The 22,699-nt window shown below is 40.4% G+C and overlaps 2 protein-coding genes across 5 annotated transcripts; both read left to right on the plus strand.

The window, feature by feature from the left end:
- Window positions 1-6,026: 6,026 nt before the first annotated feature.
- LOC139625091 (uncharacterized) lies at window positions 6,027-12,706 on the plus strand. 3 transcript variants are annotated; one of them, XM_071484708.1, is made up of 11 exons: window positions 6,028-6,093; window positions 6,570-6,632; window positions 7,029-7,165; window positions 7,250-7,371; window positions 7,470-7,525; window positions 7,696-7,750; window positions 9,957-10,042; window positions 11,266-11,340; window positions 11,440-11,541; window positions 11,681-11,803; window positions 12,484-12,706. In XM_071484708.1, the coding sequence occupies exons 2-11, from the start codon at window positions 6,576-6,578 to the stop codon at window positions 12,526-12,528; spliced, it is 858 nt and encodes a 285-aa protein (XP_071340809.1). In that variant the 5' UTR covers window positions 6,028-6,093; window positions 6,570-6,575; the 3' UTR covers window positions 12,529-12,706. The 3 variants fall into 3 exon arrangements, with proteins under 3 accessions (XP_071340810.1, XP_071340811.1, XP_071340809.1); XM_071484709.1 differs by lacking the exon at window positions 11,266-11,340 and having other exon boundaries at window positions 6,027-6,093; XM_071484710.1 differs by lacking the exons at window positions 11,266-11,340; window positions 11,440-11,541 and having other exon boundaries at window positions 6,027-6,093.
- Window positions 12,707-15,032: 2,326 nt separating this feature from the next.
- On the plus strand, window positions 15,033-21,972 carry anxa13 (annexin A13). 2 transcript variants are annotated; one of them, XM_071484707.1, is made up of 11 exons: window positions 15,033-15,178; window positions 16,311-16,386; window positions 16,500-16,594; window positions 16,752-16,919; window positions 17,021-17,054; window positions 18,295-18,374; window positions 18,570-18,638; window positions 18,726-18,827; window positions 19,153-19,228; window positions 19,476-19,588; window positions 20,467-21,972. In XM_071484707.1, exons 1-11 carry the CDS (start codon window positions 15,164-15,166, stop codon window positions 20,584-20,586), a joined length of 948 nt encoding a protein of 315 aa, XP_071340808.1. In that variant the 5' UTR covers window positions 15,033-15,163; the 3' UTR covers window positions 20,587-21,972. The 2 variants fall into 2 exon arrangements, with proteins under 2 accessions (XP_071340808.1, XP_071340807.1); XM_071484706.1 differs by having other exon boundaries at window positions 15,034-15,178; window positions 16,749-16,919.
- Window positions 21,973-22,699: the final 727 nt, after the last annotated feature.

Here is a 22,699-nt window from a genome sequence, read left to right on the forward strand (position 1 = left end):
TGCATGTGAGAATCGCAGTTGGATGTTTGTTCGCCTCTTTGTTGTCTTTGTGGGACAGCGGGACGCATCCTCCAGTGTGACAGGACTTATTTTTAAACCTCAGACGGTGATTGGTACGTGAATCAGAGCCTTTTGTGGTGAGGCATGTGGGCAGAGATGGACGGTGGATGGGGAGGAGGCTGGACGGGAGATGAGAGGAAGCTGATCACTTGGCACAAGCCAGCATGCTCCCTCGCTGACTCATCTGTCTCTCAGATGCAGGGACGGCCAGGAGTGAGGGTGGGGGAGGGGGGAAGAAGGGGGAGGAGGAGTGGGAGTGCGTGGGATGTTTAAGGACATCTCATGTGTCGTGGTGGACTCATGACTCACAAAGAGGGGTTTTGTGCGTGGGGTGTACCCAGTGGGAGATGTGTACAGACAGACACAGGTAGATGTACACATGTGGAACCACACAAGCTGTACAACATAATTAAAAGTATAGACGTCTTTTTTTCTTATATTGTGCCAGACCAACCCAGAGAGACTGCAGTTCCCAGAAATCCTGTAGTTTTCATCTCATTTTTCTTACCCGACCTAACATTTTATAGACATTTAACAGGTTAGGACACCTCTCCAATTCATTCATTTTAAAGTAGGTTAATGTAATTGGCAAGTTTTAAAGGGTCAGTGCACCCAAATTCTCATTTACCCCTGGTGGTATCTAGGCATGCAGGCTTTTTATTGGATTTTGATATATCTGTCTGTTTGTTGTGACTATCCTTTTTGTTGCATCTGTCATTTGTTTAAATGCTTTAAAAGACTTTTGTTCATGCTTACCTGACAGTGGCCATATGAGCTATTATTTCTTGTTGTAGTGTGATTTTGTATAAGCACCACAGACCACTTGGGGAGAAGGTTGTGGTAGATGGATTTGTCAGGCACTCTGAAATAAGAGGCGTATGGGTTTTTTTTTTAGCATCTTTACAGTGACTATTTTGTTTTAACGGTACATAACTCACTCTCATAACTCACATTCATTCTCACCGCTTTTATTCCCATTGTGCAGCTGCTTTCATTGGAAAAGCTCTAAAACTTCCGCTCTAAACTACAAACTTAGCAGCTAGCAGGTGGACACAGTGGCGCATTTAGCGGCTATTCCCCTCATGAGTTGGTGGAGAACAAATACAGAGTGTCAATGGTGAACATTTGGCTTGCATTCATTTGGGTAGCCAGACACACGACTCCACATGAATGATAATGTTGTTCTGTGCCTGCTGGAGGTTTAAATAAGCAATTGATTGCTAACATGACAACCCTTTCAAATTTAAAGGGTGATAATGTATTTACAGCTTGTTGCGCTGCCCTCAAGTGGCCAAAAAAATCACTTAATGCAGGTTTAACCTCACACTTTTGTGCCCAGAGCTGACCGTCTGAAAACAGTCATGTGAATCATTTTTGTCATCATCCTGCCATCGGGTGTCAAGTCAGTGTTCATATGGGTCATTTTGGAAGGTGATGGAAAATAATGTATTTGTGGTGTTTGGATATCTCACAACATTGGTTTAATTTGCTCAGGTTTAGAGCTATCTGTCTCTGGGATTTCTGTCTCCAACTTTGCCTGGAAAACAAATGATATTTAAAAAATTCAACAGTCCAGTTTACGTAGCATAATCCACAGTGTCTGCAGTACTCATAGCCCAATTTCTTCAGTCGAAAGTAGCTCCAATAAAACATCTTAACTGCATGAGCTTTGGGACACTGTTTCTGGAAAGACACATTGATGTTTCATTTTTTAAATGCATTTTTTAAAAGTGCTTTGAGTGCTAGAAAAAAAGGGGCAGAAAATTTCAGAGGCTGATATCTCAAAACCTGGAGGAATAACACTAAAACCACCCGTCTGTGAACATCATCATGTGGCTGGCCAGATTAAGATTAAGGACTCAAGAGACCATCTTTTAACCATGTCAGGAATCACCATTGTGATCCTGTTAATTATGTGACTCAGGTCATACTCAGGTCATATGACGACACCTGAATCAGATCCATTTGCTTAAAAAGACTGTGAGGAGATCTGAAAAGATGGTAAATAAGACTTTGAGTTTAGATTGTCTTTTTTTTCTCTGACTTTGGGTGAATTGGCCCTTTAAGAAATCACTCTTCTACAACCAGAACTGGTTTAATTCCTCATTCCTTTCTGTAATTTACTGCAGCACCTAGCTGTTGTGTATGATTTGTTCAAGACCACAGCCAGTAGGCAGATCACCACCCACATGGTGTTGTTCCTCAATCCTCTGAAGCCACACTGTGGTCTGGACTCCTACACAGCTTTCCCAGCCTCAATGGTGGCTTCATCATTAGAGGAGCCCCTGGTGATGTGAGCACCCATGACTCACAGAAAGCCTCTGTTACGCTCCTCCACCACCACTAACCACCTCCACAACTGGAGGGCTGGCAGATAATCCACATTACACACATGAATACATTTACATACTTGAAAAACAGCATTCACGGTACACGCTCAGAGTTCGATTACTTACGCACTCATGCGTGCGTAAGATAATGAATAGGTCATCCAGTGAGTAATTTCATGCCCCCGTCAAAAATGTCCTCGTTTGACTGCTGCAGAGACGAACAACTGGAAACACAGCTCATCAAAACCATGAAGCTGGCGTCACTCTTCTGCTGTATTATGCAGGTAGATGAGCTGTTAGCACCTGCTGACGCACCTCTGGAGGACTAACGAATTAATGTCATTTGAAAATATCCATAAACATGCATGTGCAATTGACTTCATCCAAGACTAAAAACGAAGCTGAGCTGACATTCACACCTTTTATTCACACCTTCAGCACCTTTTAGTCAATACTGAGGCGCTGTACAAGATTATTCCAGAGGATCAATGCGGTACATAATAGAATAGGTCCCCTTTTTAAACAATGGTAGGCTAAGAATTGTGTTATTCATTATAACTGCACCATCTGGCATTACATCTCTCATCTGCAGGGAGATAATTTTACAAGTAAATTTTGACTTTGTATAGTACCATTGTTTCAGGGAATTTCAGTCTTGACAAGATCCCCCTATCCCTCTATGAACAGGCATCACAGACATAATGAGTTGGAGTTTGTTTGACGTTACAGGAAGGGGAAACAATAATCAGGTTACAGATAACACCAGAAAATATGTCACACATCCATCAGAAGTCACCTCATCTCAAATGAGAACTAGCTTGAAACAGAAAAGGCAAACAATGATACAGATTAGTGGTTAAACTACTAATTGATAAACTGACAGAAGATGAATCACAAACAATTTTATTCATATTTTTAAGTCTTTTATTTTAAAAAAGCTAAACGTGCTGATTCCAGAATCTCAAATGTCTGGATTTGCTGTTTCTCTGTGTCTTTTTTATTATTGTAAATTGGCAGGGCCATATGTTCTGATATGGGGCCAGAAATTACCTTGGGATTTGTTTGTGTACACTGTGTATGAATACTGTTACCTTTAACTACCCATCAAGTACATGGCAGACTACAAGAATCGGCTTCATTAAATGTTTCCTACAGCCCTAGAAACTATTCTTGATTTATAACATATGATTAAAAACAAGGCAGTTACCCATTTTATCTGCTAATTATAGATTTGTTAATTGACCATCTTTGGATTTTTGACTTTTGATTTGACAAAATAAAACAAAAATCTATTTGCAGACAACCTTGTGTAACAATTTTGGATTGAGACCCACACGCAGACATGAGCAGCAGAATAAAAGCAGGATTTAGTCAATAGGGAAAATTGGCAGCAGGGAGGCAGTAAGTGGAGGCAAACCAAACCAAAAGGATCACAGTGACAGGCTAAAGTCTAAAAACTGACAGGAAGAAAAGTCTCAAAAAAGAAGAAAATACAAGAAAACAAAGTAAGGCTGGAATCTGGTGGGTATGTGCTGTGGGGTCAACAGGGGAATGAGTGTCAATTGTGGTGACACAGGGAGGAACCGGTGCCTTGAGAGGGCGGGAACACCGAGGACGACTGGTGGGTGGGAGAGGAGCAGCAGGGTCTAAACATGGCAAAAGGTTAGTTCATGTATAAACAGGGTGAGTGATCAGATGGAGACAACTGTGGAGATGAAGCAGTTGAGTCACCCCGGGCTCTGGTTAATAGTGATGTGCATTTGTTGCTATTTTCTGACAATGAATTAATGGACAATGTTGCAAACCTAATAAAAACAGGGATTGGGAAAACTCCTGAAAACACGTTTCATAAAAGGAAACGTACATTTCTTATAAATTCAACCTTGTATTATTCTAAAATGAGCCTCAATTGAGCCTCTGTTAACACCTGCTCTTACAATATGATTGATTGCACAAAATTATCATAAACCCAAAAGGCTAATAGGCAATTCATCTCCCTGGTTGACAGGATGAGGCCGGTTTTGCTACGCTCTGATATAGAATTACTAAATCTAAATCAGGGCTTTGGCCCAAAATGATAAACAGTATTTTGGGAGATGAGATGAGATTCAAATATTGGCAATCAATGTTGTTATTAGTGTTACTGAAACCCAAGATGTCATCACTCACTGGGCTCCTCCTCCACAACCAGAGTCCATTAGATATTTATGAGCCAGATTATATCTAAACTGCTTATCCAAGTCAAATGATACCAGTAACAGAGACACGCAGTCCTATAGAATAGCCTCCAGTATTATATCTGTAGTATACTGATTACGATTAATTGAGCTCAGTGTCAATTACAATCCCCGTCGATGTGACAGGAGGTTGTGAGTTTCCTGGGCCCAATGTGCAAACACTCACGTTACACCTTGTAGGGAAAAGGAGAGCCTTTTCTGAAAGGACGAGTCCTCCCTGGCTGCAATTCTCTCCTCACATTGTTGTGATTATCTGCTGGGGCCCGATGACACCTCGCCCAATTAGAGAAGCCCTTCAGCCCTGTGTGCTGAGAGGAGCCAATTTCTCTGAGAAATTCCTCTTTTTGCTCCTGTCACACAACTTCCAACACATCTCTGTGAGATTATACTTTAGGCCTGTGTGTTTCTCACTACGTCTGTATCTCTTATTCCCTGAAGGTCTCTATTTGTTGATTGAACATGTGTTTTATCTATAACTATGAAATGTTTTTTCTTACATTTTCTTTTTGATGGAAATGTTAAAAATAACAGAGAAGAAATCCACTGACCAGCCTCCTCTAAAAGCAAGACCATGTTATCTTTCCTCAAGATCAGCCAAACATGTCTTCTGGAAAGATTTTGAGTTTACTTCTTCTTTTAAAGTGTTTATCTTTCACAAGTTTGAGCATAGTGTAACGCCAGCACAAGAGTCCTATTGCAAACTCACTCAGTAATGTCCATTACACAGCAATATCTATCTAAAGATTTCGAACATTAGCTAACAGTAACCACTATGAGCTGCTGGTCAAACCGAAAGCTACCAAAGGTGCATAATACTATAACTTTAACATCAGTTTTAACTATATGCAGGTAAATTTGCAAATATCAAACATGTTAAATTGTACTACATAAACTCTCATAGTCATGCTGTACATGCTGTACTCTACAGGTTCAGTGTCCTGAATCTGATTTTATTTTAGTTTGTTACATTTGGTTGATTAAAAAAACATTTTGATATAATTTTACATTATTGTTGTTCCTGTTGTTGGTTTATTTTATTTTATTTTTTCTATCCTTACTTACACATCCTTGTCCCCTGTATAAAACCTCTCACCAATATGTAGGCTACTTCTAACCACTTTTAAAGGAATACAACAGGGACCCAACCTGTGCTTATGTCATACTCTGTCTGACTTAGTAAGCTCTGTCCACAGAAACAAAGAGGGAGACAGGAGAAATCTGCATCTGCTCCACCTGAGCTGTGGGGAGCGTCGCCACTGCGCACCGCCCCCTAGCGGCGGCGGAACCCTACGTCATGACGTCCTGAGATGACGTCGATTCCTCATTAGCTTCATTCTGCAGATTTTAAATGTGCACAAACTAAAGTCACCGCTCATCACCTGCTCTGCCCCCCCTCCCCCCAGCTGTTAGTCTCCCGTTTGCTCCCCCCCCCCTCAGCTCACCGTTTATCAAGCGTCACTGACAAGGTAAATATGTGAAATGCTGCGTGTCACTGCGTGTTTTGTGGTTACTAAGTCAAACTCCAGGCTAATTGGATCCAGTTAACTGTATTCAAATGTAAAGTTTATTTTCGGACATGTCTGTCCCATGGTGTTAGGTAATATTCCTAACCCCAAATGAAGTCAAACGCCGTGGGATTTGTTAGTTTATTTATTATTGACCATCACCAAGCAGCACAAGCTTGGACCAACTGTAGCTATGTAAATAAGCTGTGGAAGAAGTATTACAGTCATTTATTACAGTAAAAGTGACAATGCCACAGCGAGGACATACTCTATTACAAGTAAAAACCCTGAATTCATTTTTCTTTTCAAAAGTAAAAGTAGAAAAGTATAGCAAAGGTAAATGTACTCATTATTCAGTCATGCATTTTTATAGGATTAGTACAGTACTTGAGTAAATGGTTTTGCTTATCTATCTATCTATCTATCTATCTATCTAGAAAACCATGGAATATAATGAAGAGTCACTGACACATCTGCAGTGCCCAGCTGGCTCAGTAGTGGTTTGTACAGTATTGGTTATTGTTACTTCATGCATGTACAATGGGGCACATTGGGTAGAAAAATAATAAAGCCCATAATAGGGAAGTTCACATAAACATCATTAAAATCATATGATGAAGTAAGAAAAAAAAAAAAAGGATAAAATTTTAATTCCATCCATCACTACAGCCGCTCTATCCTCTCCAATATGTCCATGGATGTTTGTTGTTCCTCCTCAGGATGACGCACATTTCCAGCTGCACATGAACACACCATCAGTTGTTTTGCAGCCTGGTATTTGTAATTTGAAAAAGAACATTTTCTCTCCATAAATATTCGCTGTGATCACATTGTTGCCTGACTTTGACTCCAGTTTAAAGTTTGTGTTGTTAGGAGAATCCCTTTGGTTTCCACAGGGCAGGAGAAATGTGGAGGTGAAAAGAGAGAAGTCCAGCAATGAGAGGGTTGGGTGGACGTTGGGGGTGAAAACATCCAGACCCAAAATCTCAATCAAGCTTTTCTCTGGTGTTTGTAATGACAATGAGCCCTGCATGTAAGTGACTAACAGTAATAAAAGTAGCTTAACACTGACGCTCTACTTGAAATCCAGCTCAGTAAATGAATGTTATTATTTCAGGGCTCATCATCGTTACAGTGATGATGAACATGAGGGTGATTCTGACAACAATTGTGGGCGCGACACTGTTTACGCAAAAGTGGAGGCATCACAAAAGGACATCCAGCACAGAAAGGACAAAGGCAGGTCCACTCATCTAATAATCCAATTTGTTTTGATTTTACATTGGGTGCAAAAAACAGCCTTTTTGACTCAGCGTCATCGCTCTGTCTTTCACCAGGGACTGCTGCAGCACAAACACAGATACCAAGCACAAAGCCCAAGGCCAGGACGCTGGTGAGTCACAGTCATGCCGACGTGTTTGAATGAAGGCTAAGTGAACGTTCAGTCAGTAAAAAAAAAAAAAAAAAAAATTGGCTTTCATTTGACGTCATCGGTCTTAATCACTCAATTATAGCAATTTCCAGAAGGTAACTGTGTTTTATCTTCACCGTTTCTGCCTCCAGGTAGCAAGCAGGCAGCTGATTGATGGGAACGAGGTGGCCTCTCTCAGGGACCAATGTGAGATCATTCACACGCTGTTAGTCATTCAGTCTCAAGCATTTGTGCTGGAAATTTATGAATCATACTGTGTGTGTGTATTGATGTATTCATGGTGCTTCACTATGCTAAAAAGATAAGACAAGACAAGGAAATACAAGATGAGTGTAAAATGAAACGTAACTTTTCTAAATAAGAGGCCTCAGAAGGCAATAAAACAACTGGAATATGAACAATCACAGGCACGTCATGTAGCCAAAAGTATGTGGACACTGTTCAACTTTGATGCATCGATTTGGGGCAGGCCTCTTCCTGTTTCAAAGTGACAATCCTCCACAGCACAGTTCTTTTTCCCCATCAAAACTTATAGTCCCCACAATGCAACTCGACCACAGACAATTCATTTAGAGATTCAGGTGTGTTATGCTCCCCAAGACCTGTAAATAGTTCCCCTTTAAAAGTCATGCTGCATTAGCTACTAGCATTTTCCTGATCATTCTCACTTGTTATACTAAAAACAACATTGAAACATTGTGAAATCTCTTTTTATGCTTCCAATGTAGATTTAAAAATGTTTATTTATGATTGACATTGGAGATGCTACGGCTTCTGTAAGACTTTCAGAGGAAGGTGTGCAAATGCCAAGCAATATTATTTTTTCCCCTTGTTTATCACCTGAACCACAAACCACAAACCTCAACCCCATCCAACACCTTTACGAGATGACGTGGGACATCGACTGTGGGCTAGACCTTACCAGGAAAGTAAGTAATTGCGTGTTATTTTGGAATGAGATGGGGGTGTCCACATACTTTTGGCCACATAGTGCACTAATTAATGGGCAATTTGTTCAATAACTGGGGCTTAAATAGTTCACAAAAACATCTCTCCTCAAGGTCATTTAGTTGCTACTCTGGTGCTTTCGTTCTTGTACTGTAGATGTTCAAATTTCTTCTGTTTTTTTCTTCTGAGGAAGATCATGTAATATGATCAAAAGGTCTGGAACAGCCAGTTATTGAAGCTTGTCATGAGATCATTTTCTTGTCTGCAAGAATGAGCTGTGAAATGCAACAACTGAAATAGTTTCACTCATCGTGGACTCTTGCTTCAAATATGGACTGAAAATAAGCTGAATGACTATACGAAAGCTTGTACAAAAATAACACAATTTAACATTTCATGTGTTTTTGTATTTTATTTGTATTTTATTTGGTCTGTGTTTAAACTGAAACAAAGAAGAAGTGTTTATGGAGATGGAATTAATTCCACATTACAGACGCAGTGAATCAGTTATATCGTCAGGCTGAGACTCCTTAATGTTATAATGACTACCTTCGTGACAATACAACCCCTCCACACACACACACACACACACACACACACACGCTCCACTCATGGGAAGCCTGGACGGGGAGAGTGTGTGTTGTGCAGTCACAGCCTGAAAGGGAACATGAGTCACCCTGATAGTACAACTTATTATGAGTGGGCTTCACTACAGTGGGAGCTAAATGGATAACTCTGGCTCTCATAGAAAGGCCCTTTTTTCTTTCAGTGGAAGAGACTGTCTGGGTTACAAAGCAGATTTATTGATTTATTTTCTGGGAGTGAAATCGAGCCCTCACTTACTCTGGGCCACGAAATATGTTTCAGTAAAGTGGAATTTGGATTCAAGTCGTGTGTTTGAGGCTGTTGTTCAAAAAGAATTTGCATTTACTACAAATAAGCAGATAGAGAGTGACAGAGAAAGTATAATGTGATAAAATGTAGTGGTGGCAGTGCATGGATCAAATGCAACGCTGTATTTTGACTGTAACTAACAGTTATTTTCATTATTACCTATTGATTATTGTTTATTTTGATTAATCAGTGAACCTTTGGTCTATATTATATCTAAATAAATAAAAAGGAATAAAGGAAGAATAAAATGCACTGCTGAGTGTCACAAAGCCCAAGCTGACACATTTAAATAATTTTGTATTGTCTTGGATCAAAAGTCCAAAACACGAAGATGTAGATTTTCAATAATATAAGAAAATGACACAGAGAAAAGCAGCAACTATTTTGCTGACTATAACTAATTCACCAATCAATTAATTACTTCAGTTCTAGATACTAAATAGATAGATCTCAGTTAGGGATATACACCAAAAAATAGAGGTAAGAATCACATCTCATGTTATATCATTGTAGTTAAATTGAGTTGTGTTATTCTTTCTTCTTTCCTCAGTCCGTCCTCCACTAACGCTGAGAGGAACTGCAAGTTTGGCAGCTTCTGACCCCAGAAGGACCTCTTCAGTTCATACATCCGTCACTGTAGGTTTATCACAAAATCTACCAAACTGCTGCCATGTTTCTTTTTTTGTGGCAACATTTATGCTACTGTCAACAAATCCCATGAAAGGCCAATACCACAACAAAACAGAGTCAGTATGACTCTCGTTGCTGTCTGACTTGCCCAGCCTGAGTTTGGTACTCAGCCACAAGCCTGATATATTCAGAACATGTCACTGAGATCAACATCTCTTTGACAAGAGACAAGATACCAGAGTGAAAATTACATATTATATATAAATGACATGTATAACAAAACAAACCTAGTAAAGCTAGTAAAGCTTTAAGGTCTCTCATATAAAGCAGTGGCTCTTCAAGCTGTGTTTCAGTTCATTCCAGTAACAAGGTGCCAGAAATGTACTGGAAACCAGTCTCCCCCAGTTCACTGTTGGCATGAGGAACTAAAGCCAATCCACCCGTGACCTGGTGTCGTGGTTATTAGCGCTTAACTTAACTAATGACTTTAAATATCTCGGCAGCTTAGATAGCAAGGCCTTGAAAATGAAGACATGGGTATGCTGCTGCCAGTGATACCCACTCAGGCTTTTCATCTGACTATTAGTGGTGAGTGCGATAGCTGTGCTGTGTAATAAATGGAATGGCATTACGGCAGATAGCGTCCAGCGGTGTAAGTGCTCTAGTGGCAGCAGCATGAGCTCACATGATATTTGAAAATTTCAATCTTTGTTGTCCACAAATGTCTAGTTTCATATTTTAGAAGGTTGAATAATATCCTAAAACAGCTGTGTCACTGTAGTTTTTAGCGAACTGCACTTGAATGATAATATAATGTATATAAAATATAATAATGTATTATTTAATGTGTAATGGTGGCTGATGAGCAGGACGGTGAATGTGGGATTGACCCATATACTGTGTGGCTCACTGCTTTTGGACGACAGGACAGCTTTGTGGCACAGATGTTATATGAGCTTTGGATACACACACATTAAATATTTGTTAGTAAAATCAATTCATTGTTGGTTTTGATCTTTTCATGTGATTTGTTAACAATAATAAGAATACAAGACATCACCAGACTTATCGTTCACTGCAGAGCAGGTTGACGCTGTAGTTAGTGAATGCGACCACTAGATGGAGGCGTGGATCCATGTATAGCAGTGATTTTACCTGCCCTTACACAGTGACATAAAGTTTCAGCTCAGGCAGAACAAACAGGGTGCGTTCAAGTCCATTTCTTTCAGGGCAAAGCTTCAGAATCAGCTGTTCTGCAAGATGCTGCCATCACAGAGCCAGGATGGTCTAACAGCAGCAGAGAGGTCACTTTAAACTTGCGCTGATGTTCTCCTCTGCATAATAAAATTAAAAACCAAAAAATAAAGCTTTTTGCGAGATGCTTACTTTGTTCTTTTCTTTAGGAGATCAAAAAGCAATACTACAAAGACCTCTGCGGGCAGATAGAGGAGAGAAATCAACAGAGAGAAAGAGAGAGAAGGAGAAAGAACACTGACGAACAGAGAGTTAGAAGAATGCTTATTGTTTAATACCATGCATGGGTTATGCTTCTCATATCAGTGTAACTTATCACACTTTAATATCCAAATTGTATGCAAGAAATTACTTCCCACTGAATGTTCACTATTCTCCTGCCATCTGCAGCACAATAAGACCATGCAGCACTCCATCTGGGGGATGCCAGGAAGTGGTGCCCCGAACTACCACCTGGGCACAGCGAAGAGGACCAAGAGCCTCTGCACTGCTGGGATTTTACCCCAAGAGCAGGTAAACAATGCGGCATTTATGAGCCGAGCATTGTTCCGTGCAACAAAAGCCCAGTGTACTCGGAAGGTCTCATGATCTCTCTGGCTTTGAAAAGAAAGAACTGAAAGAGTCTGCAGCCTTGTCCAAGGCAAATATCTGCTGTATCATGTCATGCTCAGTATTCTAGGCCTTCTTTGGCAGATTTTTTCATTTTATTTATATCACTAACTCAAAAGCTAAAGTTAAACTCAACCTTAATCGAAGTCAAAAATACCAAATAGAGCAAGTGTCAGGACACACTCAGTGTCGGTAGATGTAAGAGGCAGCGGCAACAAAACACTGTAGGTTGACCAATGACAGGAATGTAGTTTCTGTCCTCCACTGTGACAACATAACAAAAAGAGGCCACTCAAACAATCCTGTATTTACTTTTGCTCTAAAAATGTTCCCATCGAGCCTCCTGCTGAACGTTGCCGCCCCAAAAATGTTTTTGAAAGTCAAATGCCGACCTGACCTCTTTTCCACATATTGCATTCGCCTTGTAGCAGCTGAAACTTAAACCGCTGTCTGCCGTTACTAACAGTAGGAGCTGGTCAGACTCTAAACAAGTTGTGTTTGAGGTGATAACATGAGTCTGGGTCCTGGGCCAGCGTGACACTGCAGTCCATTTCTTCTGAAAGCTGTCTTTGTTTCCGTCACAGATCCGTGATAAAGGCTTCAGTGGGATCCCCTTCAGCTCCCTGTGAAATGAAGACCACAACATCCCCCCAAACTGAGACAACTGAGAGCTGCTGCACAGTCAGGCTAATTGTTCTCTCTGACTTCTTACTCTTCAAACAATGTTAGATTTGGAGCCGTCAAGAAATTTGGGCTTTTTCAGCAGCAAATTCTGATGGTGCCAATAAACTCACTGTGCAAACAAAACCATGAAGATTATGAATTGTTTGCATATCCAGAAACAAGTGAGCCCTCTGTTTTCAGCTGCATGTGCTACTACATGAACAGGTGCCTGCAACAGCAGCGTTTTCAACTTAGCATACCAAGAACAGACTCGTGATCTTCGGCAATTCTTGGATTCTTCCCATTATCAGGGAAGCATCTGTAAACTTATGAAGGTGCCAAACTGACTGCATGTTAAACTGCAGTTTTTTTCCAACTGTTATACAAATTAAAATCATCTTCACTTGATGATGGTGGGTGAGTTAAAATGCAAGGCAGTAACAAGCTGTTTAAAGCACTTGTTTGTCCAGCTCAAACGTTTTCATGACGGCGACCCCCCCGGCTGATTTCGGGTTGAGCTTCCATGAAGCTTGGAGACTTGCAAGAGATACATTAAATAAAAATTAGTCCCTAGTGTGGGTCTATCTCAAAAAACACTGGGTTGTACAATTCCAAAACACCTGGTTCTTTCGAACTCTGCCTCTCCTGTTTGTAAAGGAGGCTTGCAGTGTTATAAAAATGTTCTGACATCATCAGGGTAATTATTTTTCTCCACCTTTGATCAGCAGAAGACATTATACAACCAGGCTGAGTAGTTCTCCTCATGAGAGATAAATGAAGTCAAGACCTACAATGATTGCTAGTGAAGTCACTTCTTGCAGCAGTCAAATTCAAGCCAAATCTGTGAGGAAAATTACATTTTGGAAAATGTGTTAATCTCTGTTGTCGAGAGTTAGATGAGAAGACTGATCCCACCGGCGCTGTACAGACATGAGAGTGGTATCTGTCCAAATCTCAAGCCTCCAGCTCCACGATGATCAGACAGCTTCAACAACTGAGCTGCATGATTGAGAACTGAGTCTCAGCAGTGACCCAGAGGTTAAACTTTGACTCAGCATCTGACACGCACAAACACACACACTGCCCAGAAGTGGTATTGCAAATGATTGATTCCGCTTTGCTGGAAAGTTTGAGCTCTCAAAGTTTGAGATCAGCCTACACAGGTCAGTGAAAAGTTTGTGAACAGATTGTTGCTGTAAATAACTTGTATCTTAGTAGAATATGTCACTGATTTGCTCATTATAGTGTCAGACATTAAATAACAGCCTCGCTGTTGGAATAACAAACTTACTTAATACTTTGAATTATTTGTCCAAAAAGTTTCCCTGATTGATCTTCCAGGTAATCGTCAGATAATTACACAGTGAAGAGCGATGACTCATCCCCTCTAATTGCATGGCTTTGTTCGCGTGACGTTAGCAGGCTCTTAATTGGAACAGTTTACGCACACACTGTGTGCATGTTTTTAGTTTTCATAGGGTAAGAACCTCATTGTAGAGGGCAGCAGCGGTTTTCCTCAGTGGGAGAGTAATTATGATGTAGGGACAGTTGTAAAGTACAGTGAAATACTGATGGTTAGAGCGCACGCTGCTAAGGTTGGTAATTACACTGTGGAACACTAAATTCTACAGATGATGTACCTTTTGGTTCATAACCTCTTTCTAGTTTTGTCCTCTACAGTTTTAAAATATATTTTATCCATTGTTGCTTTTTTTGCTCCTCAGTGTAAATGCAGACGTCTGAATTGGCTCACACACATCTCAGGTTTTCTCACTGATTCTAGTAGCCGTAACCAGAAGGCTTTAGGCTTCTGGAGGAGCTGTAACTCCTCTCGGAGTACTTTCGCCATTTGAGGCAGCAGGACCATCATGTACCAGGTCCAGGAAGGTCAGAGGTCATAGTCAACAATAACACATCACCCCTGCAACTAGAAAGTAAAGTAGAGTTGAAGGATCCTCAGTCATCTGGTTGAAGGACTGTGCACTGATTTCCATGCATGTTTACACCGCTCTTATACTCAGTGGTAACCTTAATGAAACCTATGCCAACTTATTTATCACTTTTATATCCCTAATGTACCCTTTAAATGCAATAAAGCCTGTAGCTTGCTGATGGTTATACTGATTATCAGTTATTTGTAATAATTTAAAAAAAACATAATACTTAACAGTACACTAAATAATGATGAGATCAAAAAACACTGAAGGGCTTACAAAGGAGAACTCTCCAAAAAAGAAATGAAAATAAAGCAAAATATGAGCACAACATAAAGAAAACAGAAAAAATAGACTTGGTAAATATGTATGTCATATGTTACACAAGTCAAATTGCAATATATATACATATATATGTCATAATGTCAGTTGTGGAGTATGTCATAAAAGATACAACATGGCACCATAAAGCAGGATAAAGTCCGACTCCGGCCACAGACGGAAGCGCAACAGTGGCTGCGTGGAAATGGTTAACCCGACCGTAGTGACGTCACACTGGTTTCTGCGTCTGCGGGCCTCGGATCGGGCTGAAGAGGACGAACATCTGAGAAAACCGCTTCAAGACTTCTCCTGAGGGATCGTCAGCTGCTGGATTCACGTCCACGAAATGGGAAACTGTCAGGTAAGAGACAAACCGCCGACTTAAACAGTCACACACCGGTGATGAGAAATAATAATAATAATAATAAAAAAAATCTCAACAATCAGCAGATTGTGTGTCGCTCGACGTGTGAGCGACAGTTTCGGTTGATGGACATTAATATTTAGTTTCTAATCACCACAATACCTCCGGAGATTTCTTGGTTAATATTATATTACATTTTTTTTTACACATTAACCTTGTTACTCTCCATGATGGGTCGATCAGTCGCTCTTTTCAGCGTAAAAGCGTAAATAAACGTGATTAATCTCGGTTAGTGCGACCAAATCCAAGAGCTAAGGCGTCACGTTCAGAATATTTAATGGTGTTTCTTTAAATACGAGACGATTCAAAAGCGTAGTAAATGACACCGTGTGACAGACACCAGTGTCTGGCTTTACGCAGAAAGAGCCACTCCCCTGCGGAATTCAGCACAGATCCGTTAGATGACTGGATGAATGGATGAACGGCGATCTGTATGTTGTTGTATGTGTGTTCATTTTAGTCGCATTTCTGTCTTTTTGGTACCTTTCTCCTTTTGTGCTCATTGGTTCAGAGTTGCACTTGTTTTTCAGCTTCGATTACACCGATCCACATTCAGAAAAACTTTATTTTTATAGTGTTTTCATGCATTATTGTGACATAATAGGTTCATATTTACTTTAAAGTGCTTCAAGTGTCAAATAACATCCAACTTCATATTCAGACAATAAATAAAAGTTGTCCTCAACAATATTTTTTGTTATGATCACATAACAAAACAGAGTTATACAAACCAATACAAGACTCAGACATATATTTGTTATCGTAAAAATGCTGAGGATGATATATTTCCATTGTGGAGACCCTTTAAAACCTCTTTTCAGACCCCTGTTGGCCCCTGGACCGCTCTTTGAATACTGCTGGCATACATACAGCCCCCACTAAGTTTGTTTAAAGACTTCTGGCCCCGAATTCCTCAACCAAAGCATTGTGTCATGGTCCTCCCCTCCCCCCACTGCCAGCTGCTCCTGCATGGCTATCATGAATCCCCCTGAACTTCATTGACTTAAACAGTAATTTAGTTTGATATAATCACTGTGTCTTACGAGAGGCTGTTCTTTTGTTTTCTCAGCCAACAATTGTGCCCTATGAGGATTTTGATGTCGTAGCTGACATCAAGGCCATCCGCAAAGCCTGCAAAGGCCTGGGTAAGTTGGAGGAGAAATGTTTGTTTTCATTTCTAGTAGCGTGCTTGTATGGTTTACTTGCAAATAACATTGTTTATTATTGTGCTTCGTCTGTTTTGTTTTTTTCTTTTCAGGAACGGATGAGCAGGCCATTATAGACATCCTGGCCAACCGCAGTTCAGCCCAGCGTCAGGAAATTAAACAGGCCTATTTTGACAAGTATGATGACGTGAGTGCCATTCAGTAATACACACAATAATATCTATATTTATATGTCTTTTACCATATAATTTCAATTATGACTTGGCTTTCAAATATATAATTTCTCCTTAGTTTTTTTTCCTTTCTCCTGATTAAAGTGATACTGTGTTTCTCTGTGCCAGGAGTTGGTGGATGTGTTGAAGAGCGAGTTGTCGGGAAACTTTGAGAAGGCCATCCTCGCCATGCTGGACCCGCCCGTCATCTACGCTGTGAAGGAGCTGAGGAAGGCCATGAAGGGAGCAGGCACTGACGAAGACGTCCTGGTGGAAATCCTCTGCACCGCCACCAACGCTGTGAGTTGACATTAAAATGAAGAAATGTACTGAATTAAGTTTGAGTGTTTGATGTAAAATATTCTCACTTGATATTTATTGTATCTAAATGTTTTCAACAGGACATTGCCATGTTCAAGGAATGCTACTTTCAGGGTAAGGCAATAAGCAGTGAAGCCTGAAATAACACCAGATATTTTACGGTGAAATACAAATCATTATTTGCAAAAGTTAAACATCTCAGCCACTAAGTTGCGAAACGTCACCATTTCCCTTCCTTGTATCATGACCTCTGGACGAAACTGCTGGGGGGTGACTCATTTTAGCCAACATACACCACTTACTCCACTATTCTTGTCCCTTAAGTCACGTAATGTACAGTCACACTTTGTTTAGTCAAGGCCCATCCTGCTGTAACTTCCTGCTCACTGTGACTACAGCGCTGATACTGCTGCTGATTACAGTCAATTTACCAACGTCAACCACCAGCATCACAACTTTACATCTGAAGCTTGATTTTTCATCCTCTTTTAATTACTCTTGTGCCACTTAACTGACATGGTTACATCCACCATTATGTCAGATACTTCCTGCTAACCAAGCTAGCCACCATACAGTCTTCTGGGCTAATGTGTTGCTGTAGCGACATTCTTGTAGTGCTGTTTACTGGTTTATGCTATGCATGTTACTTTCTTATTTTTATGCTTGTAGACTCAGTGTGTATGTCTATTAGAATAGTCAATGTGCTGCACTTCATATGTAGACTTAGTATTGATCTTTACTAGTGATAGCCAGTTCATACTTTTCCTGCTTGCTGTGCTAATTCATTTTTAATAATACCTTTGGTCTAACTCTTGTTTATGGAATCTCTCCATTTTCTGTAATAACTCATCACCATTATCCAACACTGTTTCCACAGCTTCACAGTTAAGTTCTTAAACCTTTATTGGAGGTCAGTTTAGCTCACTGCATAGCTGTGCACCTACACAGACAGTGAATGCAGAGGACCAGCTGAATCTTTGGTCACATAAAAAGATTAGACTCAAAATTCTTTGTCATACAGGAAAGGATCTATTATTGAAGATGCAAGTGTCATTAAGTTAAAAGGCGCTGCAGTCACAGGACTTTAAGAAGGAAAACAGGCCAGACTTGGAAATGTAGGACAAGTACCAACTTTAGCTAACAGGGCAGGTTACGGGAGAGTGGATTCACCACAAAACTCCATTACAAATTCAGAGCAGGATGCACTGAATGTGACAAACTTGTATCTCACAGTACAAGAGTATCTTAGGGTGGATCTCCTCTTCAAGTACTGAGATATAAAATAAACAGTATGACTTGATTTTTGGCCTTATATTTGACTGTTCTTTTTGTTTGCATTGTATTTTCTTCTCAGTGCATGAACGTGATCTAATAGCAGATATCGAGGGAGATACAAGTGGGGATGTAAGAAACCTCCTCATGGCTCTTTTGGAGGTAAGTGGCCTCGTGTTTCTACTCCACTCAAGTAACTGAAGTCTTCCCGTCAGTCCTGGGACTGAAATCGAGCTCACTCTGCCTGTGCCCAAGTATGCCCTGTAAACACACCCACACATGCACAGATACAGTTGCTTGAGTCAGAGAGAAAGTCCTCACCACACTGCAAAAGTAATCTTAATCTACTTCTTTCAGGGCAACAGAGATGAGAGCTACGAGGTGGACGAGGATCTGGCTGAACAAGATGCCACTTCCCTGTTTGAGGTACTGAGTTCCGCTGCGATTCTTCTTCACAAGAGTCTCAAAGCAGATTCATTCATCCTGAAAGATAACAATAACTGTCTGATGCAGGCTGGCGAGGGTCGTTTTGGCACAGATGAGTCCACTTTCAGCTACATTCTGGCCTCTAGAAATTACCTGCAGCTGCAGTTGACCTTCAAGATATATGAGCAGGTCGGTGATGCTGCGTATCACTTTGTATGGCTGGGACATGTTATCTTCAGCTAGCATGTGAATTGATCAGGGTTGGTATCTTACGTGACCCTGGTGTAAGTGTTGGTTCTCATGCAGGTGCAGACAGACTTGCCCTTTAATTTCTGCAACTATACTGTAATTTCATGGGACTTAAAATGTCCTGAATACCTTTAATTCAAACACTCTAATAAATCAGTAGTCACTGTACCCAAATCTAAAGGAAATTATAGACCTGGAAAATGAAATGTTACCACTCGAAGTCTTTGCCAGTGTTGTGATTCAACTAGTCATTTTCTCTCCACAGCTCTCTGGAACTGAAATCCTGGATGCCATTGAGAATGAGACTTCTGGGACACTGAAGAAATGCTACATTGCTCTGGGTTGGTATGAAATATAAAGTCTTGAATGTCCAAATGCAGTAAACTCAAGTCTATGACCTGAAGTAATCAACAGTCATCTTCCTGTAGAAATAATGATGAAACTAGAATCTGTTTCATTGTCCTGATGAGATAACCGTGTATCTCAACAACCCATTTGGGGGAAGTGTTGAATAAATCAACTGTATGGAACATAAGGTTCGGTAAACTGCAGTGGTACTTAATGAAAACCTTTCCTCTCTCCCCACAGTAAGAGTTGCAAAGAACCCTCAGCTCTACTTTGCCAGGCGTCTGAACAAGGCCATGAAAGGAGCAGGCACGGATGAGGACACCCTTATACGCATCATTGTGTGTCGCGCGGAGGTATTCCATCACTTCTTTGTCATTCAAAGCTCAAAACCACTGATGCAACCAAAATCCCATCGTTTTCCGCAACAGATTTGAGCTCAGCAGGCTGTGATGTCCACCATTTTATGTTATTTTATCAATATTTAAAGGAGCTGACTGTGAGTTTTGCTGTTGCTACATAGCCAGCGTTAGCATTAACAGCTGTTTACCTACCAGTCTGGAAGAAACGTTGTGAATTCAGCATCATTCTTCAGTCCCTTACTCACCAAGAGCAAACGCCAATGTTAACTCTTGTCTCTATCACATCTTTTATTCTACTGAAGTTAGCATGCTAACCAGCTAGCTCCGGCCCGTCTCATCATTTTCCAATAGCGACTAGCAAGTGGCTGCTCAGAGGGCATATTATAACCTCTTGTCTTGTAAATGAAACGATGGCCGAAGCTCTTGTCAAGAGACAATCGCCACCATCTGCTCCCGGCAAGAAATTCAGCAGCAGAGAAAACCTGTTGCTGAAAGCCAGGCAGACAAGAAAGAAGACTACAGGGGGACATTAGGTCATACAGCAAACCAATAACATGCTTGTGTGCAGCTTTTTATGGTACAGTCAAACTTATTTAGACTTACAGAGGCTATTCTGGCATTCAGAAAAGACAGCCAAGTGTGAAAAGGCTGGATGCTTTGGTTCAGATGCCGAGATAATGAAATGCATTCACTCGTATAAATGCGCTCATTTACAGTATGAACCTCACCTTACAGTATGAAGTTTGCATCTTCTTTTATTTGGTTTACATGAAAAACCTTTGATTTTCAGGGTAGGGGTCACCGAGGTTCACCAGTCTTTAACCCTGCTATTATTAAGTCTAATGTCTAATGGTTTGTCATTTTGCCAACAGTATGACCTGGAGACCATCAAAGACATGTACCTGGAGAAGTATGATGTGTCCCTGAAGGACGCCCTGAAGGACGAGTGCAGTGGCGACTTTAAACGTCTCCTCGTGGCTATCTGCCACTGAAGACCGGAGAGGCAGGTGGGGCGAAGGCAGAGAACAGAGACGGCGGAGTACGTTTATACAGAGAGCGCTGCTGTTTTCTGTCTAACCAACTAACACAACTCAGTCTCTCCATGTGACATTATATAGGGAGCAGGAGGGTGGAAATTATGAAAGAATTAACTCGGCTCATGTCTTGTCTAAACTGTGTAACTGTGAATGTGGGTGACTCACTTTTTAACTATTATTTTCCACAGACATTGAACTGGACGCCCCTATCTTGGACTTACCAGTGTGTGAAACTGTGTCTGTCGAACACTGCCTGTTTCCTAGTCTGTTTTTAGATTCGGTTCTTAACACCTTTACCAGCATTAACTGTATGTAGTGGCCAGTAATTCAAAGTCACTGTAAACAAGCACCAAATTTATACCATTTCCAGTGTACACAAGAGCCGCCTGTAGTCACACTGATGCAATTTCACAGAGAGTGATATGATCAGGTGGTTCAGGACTTGATAGGATAATCACGTTATGAACATAAGACATGTTTTTACACTGGCAAAAACAAAAAAGTCAGCTATAGGTTTAGTGTGTCCTTCTGCTGCTGCATGAACTAACCCCATGAGACAATAGTGTTATATCAATACCGTCATATACGTATTATACTGTTTTAGATCAAATCATTCTTTGTCAACTTTTGATTTGTTGCCCCCGAGCCATTATCTTTCACCCTCCATGTCCGGATCTGAGTGACTGTTGAACTTGACTGCTGTTAAAACTAATGCAATCACTTCATGTGGCCTGAAGTTTGAGCTTTTAAAGAAGAAATGTGAAAGTTTGTAATGAAGGAATATTTGCTGATGACATGAAGGCCATGCAATGTTATGTGAATGGATTCTCTGAATTGTCGTCAAAGCTCATTCACAAAAGAGATCATTATATTATATCTGTTGCTTATTGAAAGAAACTATATGTTGATTTACAATATGTTGCATTTTTTATCCAATACAACTAGGAAAACTTGACAAATCCAAATACACCTCACCTTGTTATATATTTTTTTGTATTTTACGACTAACCCGATAGAGAGTTTAATATATAGCATTATTTAGTTGACTAGGCCAGAGGATATATTAGAGAAAAACTGATTGTGATGTTTAGGTGAGCTGAACGTTTGACATCTGAATGGTCTGATGTCTGTGTCATTTGTGTGTCTGTATAAGGCAGCTGAGATTTGTTAACATAACCACTGTTGTAAACATTTGGCAACAAGCTGAGTAGATGCTCAAGTGAACCGCAGGACATGGGATCATGACATCAACCAGGACGTCAGTTTGGTCGTGGGAATACTTTGTCTCTCTATAGCCAAAGAAGTTTAGTTTAACTGCAAATAAATGTCCCTGTAACATCATCATGTCTGGTCTTGTTTGTCCTCTGACTGTGTTTCATATTCTGGTGAAATCAGGCACATAAAACACATGCAGCCTCAGTGAGTTGTTTCACTGATAACTAAGGAGCTGTTGTAGTGCATTATCAACAACTTATCAATAATGAGAATATCAATATAAAACTGCATAAAATCCTACAGCCTGTGTTGCGTGTGTGGACAAGTTTGGTGAAAGGTTTTGTGAAGTTGGACTAATCATAACAGCTGCCGTGGAATTCTTTATGCATAATAATACAGTTGTCATGGCAGCACATCAGTCCACCCATGGAGCAGGTCAGTGTGGTTCCCATGACAACCTTATCAAACATCCTTTGGCTGTCAAAGCATTTAATCAAAGCAACCACCATAGTGAGTGGAAATCTTTTATATCACAAAGGACACGCCCCCTTTAAATTTGTCGCTGTTCTTTTGCTGCCTTCAGGTACCATCGGAAATATGTACATTTGTAATTAAGTTCAGGCTGCATAAACATAATAACACCTTTTTCGGTGTTAATGACTTGATGCACAACTTAACAACAAATGGGCTCTATACAAACTAATAAAATTAACAACACCAGCGCCACCCATGATAAGTGATATTGTACTAGTGGTACAGCACTTTGCAAAGATTACTTTTCCAGGCATGTGGATCTGAATTATGTTTAATGCTGTATCATACAGTTCACATCCTTTTTCTTTTTAAGTAACTT

This window comes from Trachinotus anak, unplaced genomic scaffold, assembly GCF_046630095.1.
Source record: "Trachinotus anak isolate AG129_WGS33_773 ecotype Australia unplaced genomic scaffold, CSIRO_AGI_Tana_v1 ptg000009l, whole genome shotgun sequence".
In the NCBI taxonomy this organism is placed as follows: Eukaryota; Metazoa; Chordata; class Actinopteri; order Carangiformes; family Carangidae; genus Trachinotus; species Trachinotus anak.

Coding starts and splice junctions, on each gene's coding strand:
- LOC139625091 (XM_071484708.1), top strand. CDS start 6,576: ATGGAATATAATGAAGAGTCACTGACACATCTGCAGTGCCCAGCTGGC. Junction 7,751..9,956: donor GGCCTCTCTCAGGGACCAAT/GTGAGATCATTC, acceptor TTCTTTCCTCAG/TCCGTCCTCCACTAACGCTG. Junction 11,804..12,483: donor GGATTTTACCCCAAGAGCAG/GTAAACAATGCG, acceptor TTTCCGTCACAG/ATCCGTGATAAAGGCTTCAG.
- anxa13 (XM_071484706.1), top strand. Junction 16,920..17,020: donor TCTGCACCGCCACCAACGCT/GTGAGTTGACAT, acceptor TGTTTTCAACAG/GACATTGCCATGTTCAAGGA. Junction 18,639..18,725: donor ATGCCACTTCCCTGTTTGAG/GTACTGAGTTCC, acceptor TGTCTGATGCAG/GCTGGCGAGGGTCGTTTTGG.